Source organism: Phasianus colchicus, chromosome 1, assembly GCF_987193195.1.
Source record: "Phasianus colchicus chromosome 1, bPhaCol1.hap1.1, whole genome shotgun sequence".
NCBI lineage: Eukaryota > Metazoa > Chordata > Aves > Galliformes > Phasianidae > Phasianus > Phasianus colchicus.
Genome location: NC_143436.1, coordinates 122,775,135 through 122,790,709, shown reverse-complemented (window position 1 = coordinate 122,790,709; position 15,575 = coordinate 122,775,135). Strand labels below are relative to the sequence as shown.

General features: G+C 42.6%; 1 protein-coding gene across 3 annotated transcripts in view; it reads left to right on the top strand.

Moving 5' to 3' along the window:
- The first annotated feature begins 3,924 nt into the window (after positions 1-3,924).
- REPS2 (RALBP1 associated Eps domain containing 2) overlaps positions 3,925-15,575 on the top strand; it is a 97,689-nt gene continuing 86,038 nt past the window's right edge. For all 3 annotated transcript variants that reach the window (XM_031596050.2, XM_090125097.1, XM_090125084.1), the window contains exon 1: positions 3,925-4,134. In XM_031596050.2, coding sequence (XP_031451910.2) covers positions 3,934-4,134 — 201 coding nt within the window. In that variant the 5' untranslated portion in view covers positions 3,925-3,933. The remainder of the gene's footprint in view (positions 4,135-15,575) is intronic.

The following is a 15,575-nucleotide window of genomic DNA, read 5'->3' as shown; positions in this document are numbered from 1 at the left end:
ACCTAAAATACTATGTTTTTCAATTTCAAATGGAGCCCATATTTTAAAAGAAATAAACTACCAGGGGCTTTGATGGAAACGAGGTTCTACTTTCCTGGAAAGTTGTTGAAAAGCAGTGTCCTATTTCTGGCATTGACGTTATAGAGAAGTGTGCATGGGCTTAGTCTGGTGCCACTGAAGCTCACACCACGTGCCTTAGTGTTTGTAAAAAGACTTTGTAAAACGACTATTCTAAACATAGCTAGTTGTGATATCATTGTAAGTTTTCAAAACTTTCCCGTAACTAAGGAACCTCACACAACAGTAAATCAGCACAATGTAAGTATTTATGGTTTGCTGGAAAAAAAATAATAATGTCCCTTAGGTAAACCAGACTGAAATTTGACTTATTTAAGTATGGTTTGGATCTGTGTGTGGTCCTCTTTTCCTCATTCCCTCTCCACCCAGACAATAAATATTTGGATATTTGTCAAATATTTTATGAGCTCGATTGTTATTTTCTGCGGTGCTCTATGGTTCTCAGTTGCTTACTGAAAAAACTGACATGAAGCTCATCTCCCACAGTCTGCTCAGAGAAGGCAGTTCTCACTTATAATGCCATTCAATTCTTGAAAACACTGAATAGGTCAAAGCTAGGAAATAGGTGCTATTTCTCCTGTGTTTTTCATGCATTAGAGGCACTAACAAGCTGGAAGACAGGGAATCAAATTTTATGGTCCACTAACCGTTTATCCTTATTTTCTTAGAGATAGCACATCTTCAAGCAAGCAGCAACGTGAAGAATAATAAAGGATCTGTACTCTCAGCAAGAGTATTTACACGCTAAATTGATACATGAATCTCCAAGGCTGTCAATTATGTTCCAAGCATGCTTGAAGCAATGGGCGTGAAACCTGTGCAACCAGCTGCTTGTCACCAAAGCCTTTACTCATTTTGCAAAGAAAGCAACTAAAAAGAATTGTTATTAGTAACAATGGGTGAGATTCACTCGAGCTGATCTGGGAAAATGACAGTTTTCCAGCCAAACATTTTCTCGTGTATCTGAAGCTTCGCCCAGTGACACATGGAACATTGTCACTGTCAACAGGACGCAGCTGTCAGACAGGTTTTGTGCCTTTTGGCCAGGGCACACTTAGCAGGGTCTGAGCCCTAAGATGAATGAAATAATGCACATGTTCTAGTGTTCGGCCTTTGGATTGCACTGCTCAAATATGTGTATGTATATATATATATTCCCAGGACCCCCATACTGGAATGGATTTTTTACTGTTGATTATATATGTTGTATTATACGTGACTGTTAATACTGACCATTTCATTCTGAAAAAAAAGCCCTTATCATACATATTACTAAAATTACTACAGTTTCTATTATCAAAACTTTTGAAGCAGTACTTCATTCTTTTTTTTTTTTTTTTTTTTCTTTTAATAATGCTTTCATCTCCCTCCCACCCTTGATCAAGGAATTGTTTGTAGGGCTGCTGCTGGCTGTTTCTAAAGTCACTGTTGTTATTTGGGTGGGGAGGAAAGGAGGACCACACACAGATCTAAAGCATACTTTGATAAGTCAGATTTCAATCCAGTTTACATTACTGACAGTATTTTTTTCCAGCAAACAATAAATACTTACATTGTTTTGATTTACTGATGGGCATTGCTTCTCAGTGATAAAAAAAAAAAAAAAATAGTAGCCAATACTGACATCACAATTTGCCTGTAAACAAGAAGGTTTACAACATCTCCCTATCAACTTGTGCGGCTTCTGTTACCACTGAGCATCTGTCAGTCTGAACTTATGTACCCTCATAAGGACTGCAGCACAGACAGGAAATGGAGGCACACTGCTGGCAGCCCCAGCATCATGGTGCTATCCTTTATGCAGAAGTAAGGGGCACTGATTTCCCTGCCTCACCCCTCAGCCTGCGAGGGTCAGTCCTTGGGGGCTACAGCACCAGTTTCGAACACAGACACACTGTCTGTTCTGATTAGAGTGGGTTGTGTGAAGAACTGAATGCAAGTCGCACAGGTCAAGGAAGAAGAAAAAACTGTCCAGAGGGAAAAATTAAAAATAAAAAAGCTGTGTCTGTTTGCAGTAACAGGTGTGCCTGTGGGAAGACAGACTGCAGGATTTGTGGCAGTGGGTGTTGTCAGTGTTTTCCTGCCATGGTCCAACTCAGAAAAACTTAGGGAAACTGGGGCCAACACACTGACAAAGGTCCACTGGTGTCTGCTGAGGTACTATAGAAGGGAGTATTTGTGATGTTAACAGCACAAATACTGAGCTAGTCAATTATCAGTGAGTATCTTCAGTCAAAGGAAAATGTAAAATGTCAGTTTTTTGGGTTTTTTTTGTCTGTCTTGTTCAAGTTCAGTTGTTAGACAGCTGTTTTCCATCAGCTAATGTGAAGATAGGATCTAATTTCACAGGACTGCTGTTAAACACGCTGTAGTCAGGTAAAGCCTCATGCCATCTCTACAGTGCTAGTGCCCTTTCCTCTGACCAGCATCTTGTACCTGACAGAACCTGGAAACCCTGATGCAGCCCAGCCTTTGCTCTGCTGCACCTTCTCCTGGGGACTCACGTTGTTATTCTGAGTTTTCTAATTTGGGCTCCAGGTTCATTTTCTGAGATACAATTGCCCTCTTTCCAAACAATATGTTTACAATGACAAAACACCACAGCAAAACATCCACTATCCCTAAGGGAACAGAGATTTCCCCATTAACAGTCCCCTAACACTCTTATCATAATCATGAGCTATGCAGCTGGCAATAACTGCAAACCACAACCATGCAGCATTCTGAGCACTGAGAAGATTGACACATGTATTCATGGCAGATTAGAGGAATAAAAAAGGTTTGCATGTTTTGTGCAGATTAGGAGGCACAGTTGCATGGTGTGGAAAGGATAAAGTAATTTTCATAGAATCATAGAACAGTTTGAGTTGGAAGGGATTCTTAAAGGCCATCTAGTCCAACTTCCCTGCCAATGAACAGGGACACCTACAGCCACATCAGGTGCTCAGAGCCCCATACAGCCTGACCTTGAGTGTCTACACGGACAGGGCATCCACCACTTCTCTGGGCAACCTGTGCCAGTGCCTCATCACTCTTACTGTAACAACTTATTCTTTATATCCAATCTAAATCTCCCCTCTTTTAGTTTGAAAGCATTTCCCGTTGTCCCGTCATCACAGACTCTGCTAAAGAGTCCATCCCCTAAGAAGGGGGGATGAAAGATCTTACAGCTCCCCTTTAGATACTGAAAGGCTGCTACCAGGTGTCCCCAGGATGCTGAACAGCCCCAGCTCTCTCAGAGTTGTCTTTGTAGGAGAGGTATTCTGTCCCTTGGATCACTTTTGTTCTCCTTCTTTGGAAATGTTCCAACAGGTCCATGTCTCTACTGTACTGAGGACTCCACATATGAACACATTACTCCAGGTGAGGCCTCATCATCGTATAGAGCAGAGGAGCAGGATCAACCTCCCTCACCCTGCTGGGCACAATTCTTTTGATGCAGCCCAGGGTACGGTTGGCTTTCTGGGCCGCGAGGGCATACTGCTGGCTCACATCCAGCTTCCCATCCACCAGTACCCCCAGGTCCTTTTTTGGCAGGGCTGCGCATCACACCGCCCGACTGCGCCCTGGCAGCACCTCCAGCGGCAGCCGGCACTTCGCGAGAGACTGCCGGTGCCCTCGCTGCCCAAAGAGTCACACGGCCCCCGGCCGGCGGCCTTCCCGTAGCGGCGCTGCCCTGCGGCACGGCGGCACAGCCCGAAGCGCTGCGGCCCCGCACCGGGCGGGGGGCGGGAGGGGGCGCGGCTTCCACCTTCCCGTCGCGGCGCAGCCCCGCCTCCCTCCCGCCCGCCAGCCGCCGCCACACCTCCCCCGGCGGCTCGGCACCCGCTGCCCGCCGAGCGGCTCTGCCCCGCCATGGAGCAGGGGCCGGCGGGGGGGCCCGCCGCCGCCGCCGTGGCCGCCGCGGGCGTGCTGGTGCCTCTGAGCGAGAGCGAGCAACAGCGCTACTCGGAGCTCTTCTCGCGGTGCTGCCCGCCCCCCGAGGCGGCCGCCGGGGGCAGCAGCGTGGGGGAATTGTTCCGGGCCTCGCAGCTGCCCCCGGACACGCTGCACCAGGTGGGTCTGGGCAACGAGGGCGCGAGGAGGGTGAGCGAGGGGCGGATCGGAGCCCGCAGCACCGCGGTGCGTCGGCTGTGGCACCGTGCTCGCCGAGAGCCCCGTGCCGGCGGGCTGCGGCGGAGCTCCGGAGTCCCGCGGGGTTGAGGAGGGAAGCCCCGCTGCCGGGCCGGAGGTTTCACGTGCTGCCGGGGATGTTGTTTCTCGGCGGCCTTTATTTGCCGTGCGGAACGAAGCGGTGTCGGCGCTGGGCGGGAGCGCGAAGGTACCTGGCTGCGGCCGGAGGGAGCGGAACTCCGCTGCTCTGCCGAGAGCTGTCAGCCCGTCTCTTCGTGACTCCGTGTTACGTAAATCCCTATGGCACAGGTGGAAGCGGGGATGCTTCCTGCGTGTTTTTGTCCGCGCTTCGCTGTTTACCAGCCGCGCAAACCCAAACGGCAGCCGCGCTGCTTTGCTTTGCTTTGAGTCGCACCGTGGCCTTCGTCTTCTGTGGAGAGAACAGGGGTTGCCCACAGAGCCAGCACTAGGAGTCCAGTTTCAATTAGCGAGGCTTAGTTATGGAGTGCGTTAAAACCCTGTTAGCAGATTTGTGTGACTTCGGCGTAGAGCTGTAGAAAAACACTTCTTATTTTTGCTATGTAGGTCCTTATCCTAACTTCGGAGTAAATCTTGCTGTGTTATCGCTGTCTGCTTTGTGGGTTGTTTGTGTTTAAATTTGTGACTTAAGCCTAGAATTGCCATTTTTTCAGTGTTCTGGGTTTTCTTTTATTCCCCCTTTCCCGCCACTATTTTAGCTTATTTCTAGGTATGTTTATGATGTGAAGTGAGTGTTACTGGGAAACAGATCTGTAATTGGCTTCAGGAATCGTCAGGATAATAAGGCCTCTGGGACCTGGGCTGTTTCTCTCCCCTTTCCTGCCCTCCCTGTCTTGTTTATATGGCATCAATCACGGTCTGTGACTGGAGCTCCTGTCCTAAAGCCCGCTGCTGTCAGGTGCTCTTATTAACATTTTCTTGAATTAAAAAAAAAAAAAGAAAGAAAAAATTACCATAATGGGGGAGAAAAAGAGTAAATGTGAACTTTCTGATATGAGGAAAAACTTTCTTTTTTCTCCCCAAGACATTAGCTAATGTTTTGTGTCTTTTATTATTCTCCAAAACTGCGATTGAATGGTTTCTGTTTTAAAAAAGCTGTATACTGTTCTAACAGTTATGGGAACAAGGCATAGCAGTGCATGGTATCTGTTTTTTCACTAGCACGGGAACGTGCATTTTAGGCAGTGGCAGCTCACTCGGGTTAAGATAACGTGATTTCTTTCAAATAATTGTTGATTGTGGAAGTTTTCTTAAAACAGAACGTGCCCTTTTAAAATCCCCATCTGCCACAACTAGTGCTTGGTGACTTGACATCCTTACCAACCCACTGAGCTACGGTTGTGCAGCTTACAGATTTTCATCCTCATGGTTATTCCCTGAAGAGTGGTTGTACTGATCCACATGCTCTCAGAGCTGGTCAGTGTCACAGCAAAGTGCTGAGGTGGTGCTGTTGCCTTCAAGGCGTTGTATTTGGGTAGTAATGGGATAGAACAGTTAGATGTGTTCAGAGAGGTGGTATGTGCCCCGTCCCTGGAGACATTCAAGGTCAGGCTAGATGGGGCTCTGAGCACCCTGATGTAGCTGTAGGTGTCCCTGTTCATTGCAGGGGAGTTGGACTTGGATGGCCTTTAAGGGTCCCTTCCAACTCGAACCATTCCACGATTCTGTGAAAGAAGGAGCTTATTGTTATGCAGTCTTGGTAGAGATTTCTCTTTGACGGGGAAGGTGTTGAGCTGAGTAATGGAAGTCTTCTGCCATCCTTAAATGCATTGTCAGTTTGTAGTCTAGACACAAATCAGGTGGATACAGGGAAGCAGGAGCGCTGCTGCTGAATGTGGCAGTTTCTGTAGGGAAAAACAAGGACATGTACTCCTAAACAACAGTCAGTGTTCAGTTTGGTTTGAGGTTCGTTGGCATGATGCAGGAGGTTGTTTAGATGAAACTGGTAAGGTAGTTGAGAGCAGATACGTAATGTGAGGGAATGTGCCAGAAGAGGAAGTGCTCGAATAAATAGGAAACAATCCAAGAGCAGTCAGGTCAGAAGGAGCAGATGGTATGCACCCAAGAGCTGTGAGTCTTGCTAAGAATGAAGTGCTTGAATGCAGATTCGTTAAACACAGGCTTGTTAAAATCAGCTCTTCTGCTGTGCTGTACAGTACAGCAGAGGCTGCAGCTATTGAAGTGACTTTACAGAAAAGACCAAGGAGTGAACCTAGCAAGAATTTGTTCAGTTCAAGAGAAATTATTGGAGTTACAGCTGGAATTAAAAATGTAAAGCCCTTTGCATGACTGGGGAGGGCATGGTAGCGACTGGACAATGTGCTTTCTGCAGGCTGTCACTGCACAGGGTTGCAATGTGACTGGGGCTGACAGACACCTTCAGAGGGTCCCAGCCCTCCTAAGTCTATATAGCTATCCCAGCATCACAGGTGGCAACAGTGGCTGTTGTGCCTTGTCCTATTTTGGGCACTCAAGAGTGACCCCATTTTAAAGCTGGCCCTCAGTGAGTACAGCCTCTGCTCGTTGGCTCCATGGATCCCAAATGCATTTGTTTTGTGTACCACATGCCAGTGGACAGAGGTTTGCATGGATTTCAGGTAAAATAGAGCTTTATGTGTAGTTATCATCTGCTGATCAGCAAAGAAGAGATGGCTTATGCTAGTTCTGTTGTTTGCCTGTGTTACTGTGGGTCTGTGAAGATTCTGGGAAGTGAGGGAGCAGGAGGATAGGACTCAAGTTTTACACTGGACTGCTTATCTTTGTTATTAGTTTCTGACTTAATTAATTTTCATTTGGTTGTCTGATGGAATCTTTAATGCTTGCTTTATAAACTGTAGTCTTATTTGTGGGCTTGCAGTATCAGCACAGAGATCCAATTCTATTAAGAAAGCACATTCTTTCCTCCACAAATGAACAAACTGCGTTATTTTGAGCTTTGAGGATGACAAGTACTAATTGTATGACTTTGGAAGCTTCACAGAGCTGCATTTTTTAGCTAGACCTCTCCGTCCAGTTCTGTGTGAATGGAGAATTGAGACCAGGGGTCTTGCTTTTCCTCTGCACGGTCTGTGTGTTATTTTGTGTTTGTGGTAACCTGTCTCTATAGTTACACTGAATTGTTTAACTGTCCTGTTGTGTTCAAAAAGCAGAAGTGTGGATAGATTAAAAAAAAAAAAAAGGGGGGGTGGGGAAGAGTTGCTAAGCTGCTATTTGCTCTTTCATTGGAAAAATGCCAGCAAGGGTTCACTTTTCCATCATTTATTTTTCATAGGCATGAATTACTACCTGCGTGATAGCTGGGGTGGCATTAACTGTATGCTTAGAATGCTTTCCCTAGGTGGAAAAGAACTGTGGCAGTTAAAATAGGAGCTTTTTGATTGAGAAAAGTCTGGACTTATTGTTACTTGACAAAAAGTAAAATTCATGCTGTTTTGCTCCAGCGCTGAAAACAGCTTAATGCTGAATTCCGCATGGGAAGTGTGATTGAGCTGACTGAAGAACACCAGCTCTGTCAAAGAGGTGTTAGGTAGGAGTGCACATGGAGCAAATGCATCCAGCTGACATCTTTGAGTCAGAAAGAAACAAAGAGGAGCTGCAATTTTCTGTAAGTGTTACAGCAAGAAGAGGAAAGGAAAACTGCCATTGCAGTGTTGGTTCTTCTGGCCTCAGTCCTCCAAATTGTCATTGCATTCCTAAGGTCTCAAGCAGACCTGTGTAGGAACGTGTCAAATGGAGATGTAAAAAAAACCATTAAAAATAAAAAATATGTATAAATATACATAGTACCGAGATAGAGGGTAGAACTTCACCTGAAACAACCTTGACCATATATTCCATTAAAAACGATTCAGTGTTCCTAGTACATCTTTGAACTGTCTACCAGTTTAAACTATCACATAGCAGTCACTTACAGGATTAGTAGCTCGGAGTGCCTCACAGTTGTGATGTACAGTAAGAAACTATAGAGGCTGTTCTTTCTTGTGTGTGTTTCAAGTTATGCTGTAAAACCTGAGGCTTCTGAGCCTGTTTGATGTAGACTTCCCATCAGTGGTCAGATATAGAATCATAGAATGGTTTGGGTTGGGAGGGAACCTTTAAGTTCATTAGTTCCAAACCCCCTGCTATAGGCAGGGACACCTCCCTTTAGACCAGGTTGCTCAAAGCCCCATCCAGCCTGGCCTTGAATGCTTCCAGGGAGGGGGCATTCACAACCTCACTGGGCAACCTGTTCTAGAATCTCACCACCCTCCTGACCCAACCTGGTCAAGGCCTGTAGACTTGTTGATTAAACTTCATTGCAAGCAAGTATGAATTTAGCAGTTTGTTTTCCAGTAAAACAATGCTTTGCTCTGCCAGTGATTTAAATAACTGCGTAAGAGGGATTTAGGAAGAGAATCAATTGGGATGAAAATGAACAACTTTCATTCTTCATGAGGGAGTGCTGCAGAGCAAAGCAATGATGGTGAAGAATTTTTTTTTTTAAACAAGTGTTTTTGCCGTGGTACTTATACAAGAGCAGTAGGTTCACTGAGTAGTCAGTGGTAATACTGACAGCAGGTGGCTGCAGATTAAGATGTTTACCTGCGGACTGGCTGATGCTGTTCACAATTTGCACTGCAATGGAAGGGTTACATAGAGAACTCACCTGCTTCATGGGCCATTCTAGTGCAGGGTTGATGTGTGAAATTAGCAGAGCTTGAAACTTAGCAAAGACAGATTCACAAAAGCCAGAACGAGCATTTCTATGACAAGAAATCGGGATAAATAACCTATTTATATTTAAAATATGATGATTTGGGGAATATGTTTGATACGCTATTTGTAAAGCATGATTCTTTGATGTATCAAAGTCTACACATAGCAGCATAGTAAAATAAAACATTAATAAGCAATGCATGCTAGTTCAAATGATTGTCTGCAAAAGTTGAGTGTATGAGTTGTGGATAATTAACTACAAAAGGCTGCTGGACTAGAAAACCAACCATGGGCAATAACAGCCTTCCTTTCCAGTAAAGGGAATTCCAGTAAAGGTTTTCTTTTTTCAAGTGCTCACTGACTGCTGCATACAAGTTCTGTTGGTAAGAACCTGGTTGTTTCCTGCAGCTCAGAGCAATAATGATGTAGAAGCCTGTGGGAGGATGAGATTTGTTAGTTCTGTGGTCCGTAGGATGCAGTGAGCAGAAGTAATCAGTGAAATCACTAACTGCAAATTATATTTTATTTGTGAAAATATTTTAAACAGAAAGTATGTTTTTGTAAACTCTCAAGTGCTTGTATACATAAGAAATGGGCACTTTTCATCTTCTAGCAAATGAAAATAGTCTGCATATTTTTAAATGAATCTAGTTTTCTTCTGGATTTCTCTGAGTTGATCACAGGTAGATGATACCTACACAGGAAGATATCTCCTATTAAAGGACATAAAGCAAATTGCTTGAGAAATAAAAATTAAAACATATAGTATGCTATATAGTTACTTAAATGGCATTAAATATACTATTTGTTAATAAAACAAAAATCATTATACTTTATAAATAAAAATTGTATCTATGACTGATGAGATAGACTTTTACCTACGTGGCTTGCTCTGAAAGTAATGCCTCCTGTTTATTTCTGTGGAAACTGCAGTAGATACAAAGAGCACAGTGACTTTGTTAGAGCAAATTCTCAGCTGCAATGCACTCTTTTTCAACACACTCACTGCCATGAGCTGTGCAACCCCCCTGCTGGGGGTTGGACTCAATGATCTCTGGAGGTCCCTTCCAACCCCTACAGTTCTGTGATTTTTTTTTGCCAGCAGTGAACAAGAACCTGCATGCTGTGTTCATAAGTCTGCACTAGTGGAAGTGACCTGAGTGGTGTATCAGGCAGCGAGGAGGCAGGCAGGGAGATGTGAGGCCCCACCAGCTGCAGTGAGATTTGCTTGGACTAACGCAAGGCTCCACACTGCATGTTAAATGATCTCTTGTACCTGAATGAATCATTCAGTGGCCATCCTAATGAATGTAAATTACTGAGCATGGCTACAGTTGTGCCCGGTGTGGAGCAAGGTGGCTGGCAATTGACAGACTTGAGAAACTGTGAATAACCTGGTTACCAGAGCATGTTTTCAGCCAGTGTTTTCTTCTGCTTCTTTATTTTTGAACTTTTTTTTTTTCTTTTTTTTTTTTCCTCCATCCAATGCCCCAAGCAATCTCCCCCATCTGAAAAAGCTGCAAATGATTCTTTCAGTATCTCCTGTTTCTATCTGTACAGCTGTGCAATCTGGACTTGCGTCTCAACCGCTCCTCTTCTGTAACAGGAGATGGCAAAGCACTGCTCCCTTGAACAGGGCCATAACCTGAAACACTGAATCCAGAACTCAGAATTCCCATTGGCTTGGTGACACTGAAAATTTCAAGTGTGCTAATGGGATGCACTCAGCTGAGCTTGGATTGAAGCTGTCTGAACACGGCCCGTAGTGTCTGTTTGCTCGTACCGTATGAATCATGAAGCTGAATTCCACCTTCAATAGCAAATGTCTGTAGTGTTAGTTTATTATTATTGTATATTTCAAGTGGTTTTGGCATCAGCTTTTTAGACTATTATTATTTTTCCCTCTTCTTGGATTCTCTCTTTCCACACCAGCAAACATTAGCTCAGCTTTGGCACAGGTAGCGTTTCACATTTCATGCGTTCTTTACTTCTGGCATAATTTATGCACTGATGTCCTATGGAAGCCAATACGTGGTCTTTCAGAATAAAACAATGCGTCTAATCTTCTGCAAAACAGGATGGGAGCTCTGGGCTAACAAATGCAGTCAGAATTATTTTGTTACCAACTGTAACAAGAGTGCAGCAGTAAAAGGTGAAGCACTCAATAGTTTGGAAGGCCAAAATAAAAGTAAATGGGAAAGGAAGCAACAACAGCTCAGTAGTGTCATTTATATATTTATTTATTTTGCTTTCCTTCCTCTTGGAATGATCGCTGCTCTTATAAGGAACATCTTATTGTTCTAATTTTCACTTCCTTTATTATCTAGGGAAAGAAAATCAATACGAGTAATGACATTAGTTGTGCTACCACATGCTTGTCCACCTGGACAACAGAGATGATGTAATCCTTGGCTATGTCCAGTGTTGATTCTTTGAAGACCTGCATTCTTCAGCTGAATGGACGATGAACGCTTGATTTAGATGCAGACAAGTAGGTTCTCACTGACTGAGATGCATTTTGACACATCAAGTGCGAGTTGGTTGAGATGATGATCATTTCAGTCTTTAGTTTAGTGCCGTGGGACAGAAATTTGAAGCTGCTATTCCTTGTGACTTATTGATTCAAGCTATAGGAAAATGAGGTCAAGAATGGTCAGGAAGCATCCTCTGCTCACATACCATATGCAGTGGTGATGTCAACTAAAATTGAATGCTTTCAGTTAAGAGGTCTTTTCACAAGTCTTCAGTCACGCAAGAATAATTCGTACATCTCAGTAAAACAAGATGTAAATTTCTGTGATGTTCATTATGATAAATGCATAACTAAAGAGGGTAATACTTGGATGCTTACTGCATTGCTTTTCGAACTACCTGCCCAATGTGCTAGGGAAATGGACTCAGGAAGTGTGCCAAATACAATAAAGTGTAGGAAATCACACTGCTGTAAATGCAGTATAAAAAGGCTTTCTTTAGGAATAAAAAAAAAAGTGATTACAGTAATGATAGATAACAGACTGCATGTGGTTTGTGTTTGTGACAAAAATACCTCACAGGGTCTCTGTTTTCCTCTGTATTAGCAGAGTCTCCTTTTGCCTGCAAAGCAGAACAAAACCTGGAATTACATTTTCATAGAAAACATCAGAATTTCTTGCAGTCTTCTGAAGCAAAGTCTAACATGAACAACTTTCACAAGAGAAGTGGATTTGGACAGATATAAAACCCCATAATTTATTCAACTAAATCGGAAGGTTTTATTTAGAACTGCTTAGGTGTTTAAGCACTGGCATCTTAAATAGATAAGTTTTGGAAAGGAGATTGGTTGGTCATTTGTGCACATCATCTCTTGGTCCCACCTGTTGGTTAGACTACTTTTGCTGTTAGATGTAGCCTTGATGGTAGCCAAGCAGCTTGTGGTGCCCCACAGGTGTGATGTGAGGAACTGTGAGAGCAAGGGTGTGAACTGTTAAAACTAGAGCTTCCATAAGATTCTGTGGTACCTTTGTATTAATGTATCCTGGAGCAAAATATTTCATTTCTTAGCAGAATCTTGAAAAGCTCGTTGAAATCTGAATGTTCTTTTAGGAAGAAACTCAAGATTTTCTTTTTTTTTTTTTTCAGTTAGTTGAGTTCAAGATGACTGGACCTGACTGTTGCCATCTAGCTGTAGAGAATTTATCTGTTTGTTGTGGATAATAACTGTTGTGATTTTTAGCAACTTTGTACTGCTGCCCTCAGAATGTTCCATCTCCTTTCTTGTTTGGCTGGTATTGTTTCACCTATGAAAGGTGGAGGACTCACAAGTGTTGACTATCAGATCTGCAGTGCAGAGTTGTCAATAACAGATTCTCGTTCCCAGAAGTGAAGACATATCCCATGCAGACAGCAGTGTTCCTTGCTATTCTAGTATCCTCTTCTGTAAACTCTGAATTCAGCATTCATGGTAAAAGAAAAAAAAAAAAAAAAGAGGTCCTGAACATTTTTCTTTGGACTCAAAATACAGTAATTCCATTCTTAAACAGAGTAAGAAAAAAACTGAAAGTACTGCATTTTCAGAGCAATTGTATTTTTCTCTGAAATGAAGGGGAGCGACTTCTTGGTCACTGACCTGGTTCCTTTCTGCAGTGGAACTGAGATGTCTGTGCCTTCCAACAGCTTTCTGTGCTTCTGATGCCTACATGGGATCCCTTACATTTTTGGTAGAAAGCATAGAGAGCAGGCAAAGCAAAACTAGTTTCAAGAACTTCCAAGAAGAGGAGGCATTAGGTGAGCACGAGGGTGGAGAGGTTGAAGGACTGCAAAGAATCCTTCTCAAAGCTGTGGCTTGGCAGGGTCAGCCAGGTGCCAGTGTGTGCTGTTGGACAGTATCTGGTCTGGGAGAAGATCAGTAGGTAAAAATAAATCCCTACATCACTGATGACTGTTGTTCTCTGTTGTTGAATAATAAAAGGCAGAAGCCAGGAAACTGCTTGTTTCTGGTTTTTATTAGAAGCTGTAAATATCATGGTGATGAGCAGGTTATAAATACAAATGTCTGCTGCAGACAGAACATGAAACAGGGTGGAACCTGATAACCTTTAAAGAGAGGTAATATGAGATTTAAAATTATGCTCATTACTGAAGCTTCCTGCAGAGTCTTTAGCAGTGCTATGAAAAGCCTATGAATAGTATGGTTGGTTTTTTTGTTGATGTTATTTGTTTTTTGTTTCTGTTTCTTCTTTTTAAGGCTAAACCAAGAAAGTTGCAGAGCTGAAATCTTATCTTGTTTTTAGGTTGTGGTTCTTGTGTGGTGGCACCAAAATCAGAAGTGAAGAGGCCCTTGGCTGTGTTCTACACCTTCTATTATACCACTGTATCAAATAAAATGCTTGGGGTTTTTTGATGCTTGTAACCTGCTGCTAGCCATGCTTAAGTGCTTTGTTTTAAAACAAACAAACAAAAAAATAGCATTAAAGTATTATTCTGAATATATATTTTACTTAGAAACTAATACAGCCATTGAGTCATGCCTTTCAAGGAGTTTTTTGAATGTTTTGAGAGGAAGGAATTCAAATGAAAGCCTCTGTGTTATGGTGCTCCAGCACCTGGTACCACACAGTACAACTGGCTGGAGAAGTGTTGTTCCAGGACAAGAAGCAGCAGCACCAGGCAACGCTGCTCTCAGCAGGGAAATAATTCTTAATGTTATTTACATTGAGTTATCAGTCACCTGCTCTCTTTCTCTCTCTGTTCTCAGCTGTATCACAGTAATTACACCTCTTATTTGAACTAATCTGCATCTGGGTCCTCCTTGAGGAGGATAATCTCCAAAGGACTATTTCTCTTATGGAAATGCTAATTAGCTCTTTTTAAAAAAAACTGCATTTTTTTTTTAACCATGTACATACTTGTTTGTAGGGAATATGTGTGAAAGACTTCTAAATTCAGTCTAGCATGATGCTTTATTTCCATATAACCCCTGAATTTAAGCCCTGCAACAAAATGGGGCACTCTGGAATTGTGGTGATGTACTCTCTTCAGATGTTGAAGGGCAGATCTTAAATATCTCTTAGTAGGTGAAATATCCAAAACAGCAAAAGTAGAAGATAAGTGTTTAAAGCTTTTTTTCTCTTTTTTTTTTTTCCTTTTTTTAAAATCACTGTACAGTATAAAGTATTTGGAGCTAAGTGCAAATTTCACTTATCAACCAAATTTATGCTGACATAGGCATGGTGATATTTGTGTCATTCTAGTAACCTTCTAGTCACTCAAGTGTAAGTTAAGTTTCAAAACAGGAGAGAGCTTGCCATATTTTAATGAAGAGGATGAGGAGCAGTGTGTCAAGGACTGTAGATGTGGGATACTTTTAAATAAATGGATTACAAGAAATTTTCCACGTTCCCGATTCACTTCTATATAGAGAATGCTGGCAAATCAAGTGCTTTAAACAGGTAGTCGCAGGACCATCCTATGGTCAAATTGGCTAAAACAACATTTTTCAGTTTCTATGGAGCTTTCTGGTTGTGTGACATAATAACGATGTGACTTTATATAGCTCAGAGATTCACTAAGTTTGTCTGAAGTGCTCAAATCGTTTGGACCAACTCTAAATATCTGAAATTTGACTTTCTTTTCTGATGTCTGTTGCAAGACATCAGTTCCTCCAAGAAACCTTGTGCAGCAGTTTTATTTTGTTTTGAATTAAGCCATGGTCACTATTTCTGTAAAATGGTAGCAGTTTTATACTGAAAGAGCAACCAGAGTTCTGTAGTTTCAAGGAAAGGGGGATTCAAATCATTAACTAATACTCATTACCACAGAGAACTACTTCCCTGCAGTAAAGCTTAAAGGATTTAGAACTAAAATTACTTTTCCTTCCCATGAAATGTGATATATAAGATGTTTATTTAGGCTTGCTGCTGATGTTTCTGTTCTGTTAGATATTTGTCCGTCCGTGCTGTTTTTACCTGGTTATATGTTTAACTCTTGCTGATGCAGCATTTTCTTGTGGTCCACCTGGGACAACTGCTACAAGCATCACATTGAAAATATTCACCTGCAATAGGAACATTCAGTTCATTTCTCCCGGGGAGAGCAATTCATCTATTACCAAGGTTGCAAGCAGAACAAGAAATCTATTTATATTCCTGTGTGTACATTCATCAGTCTCATTA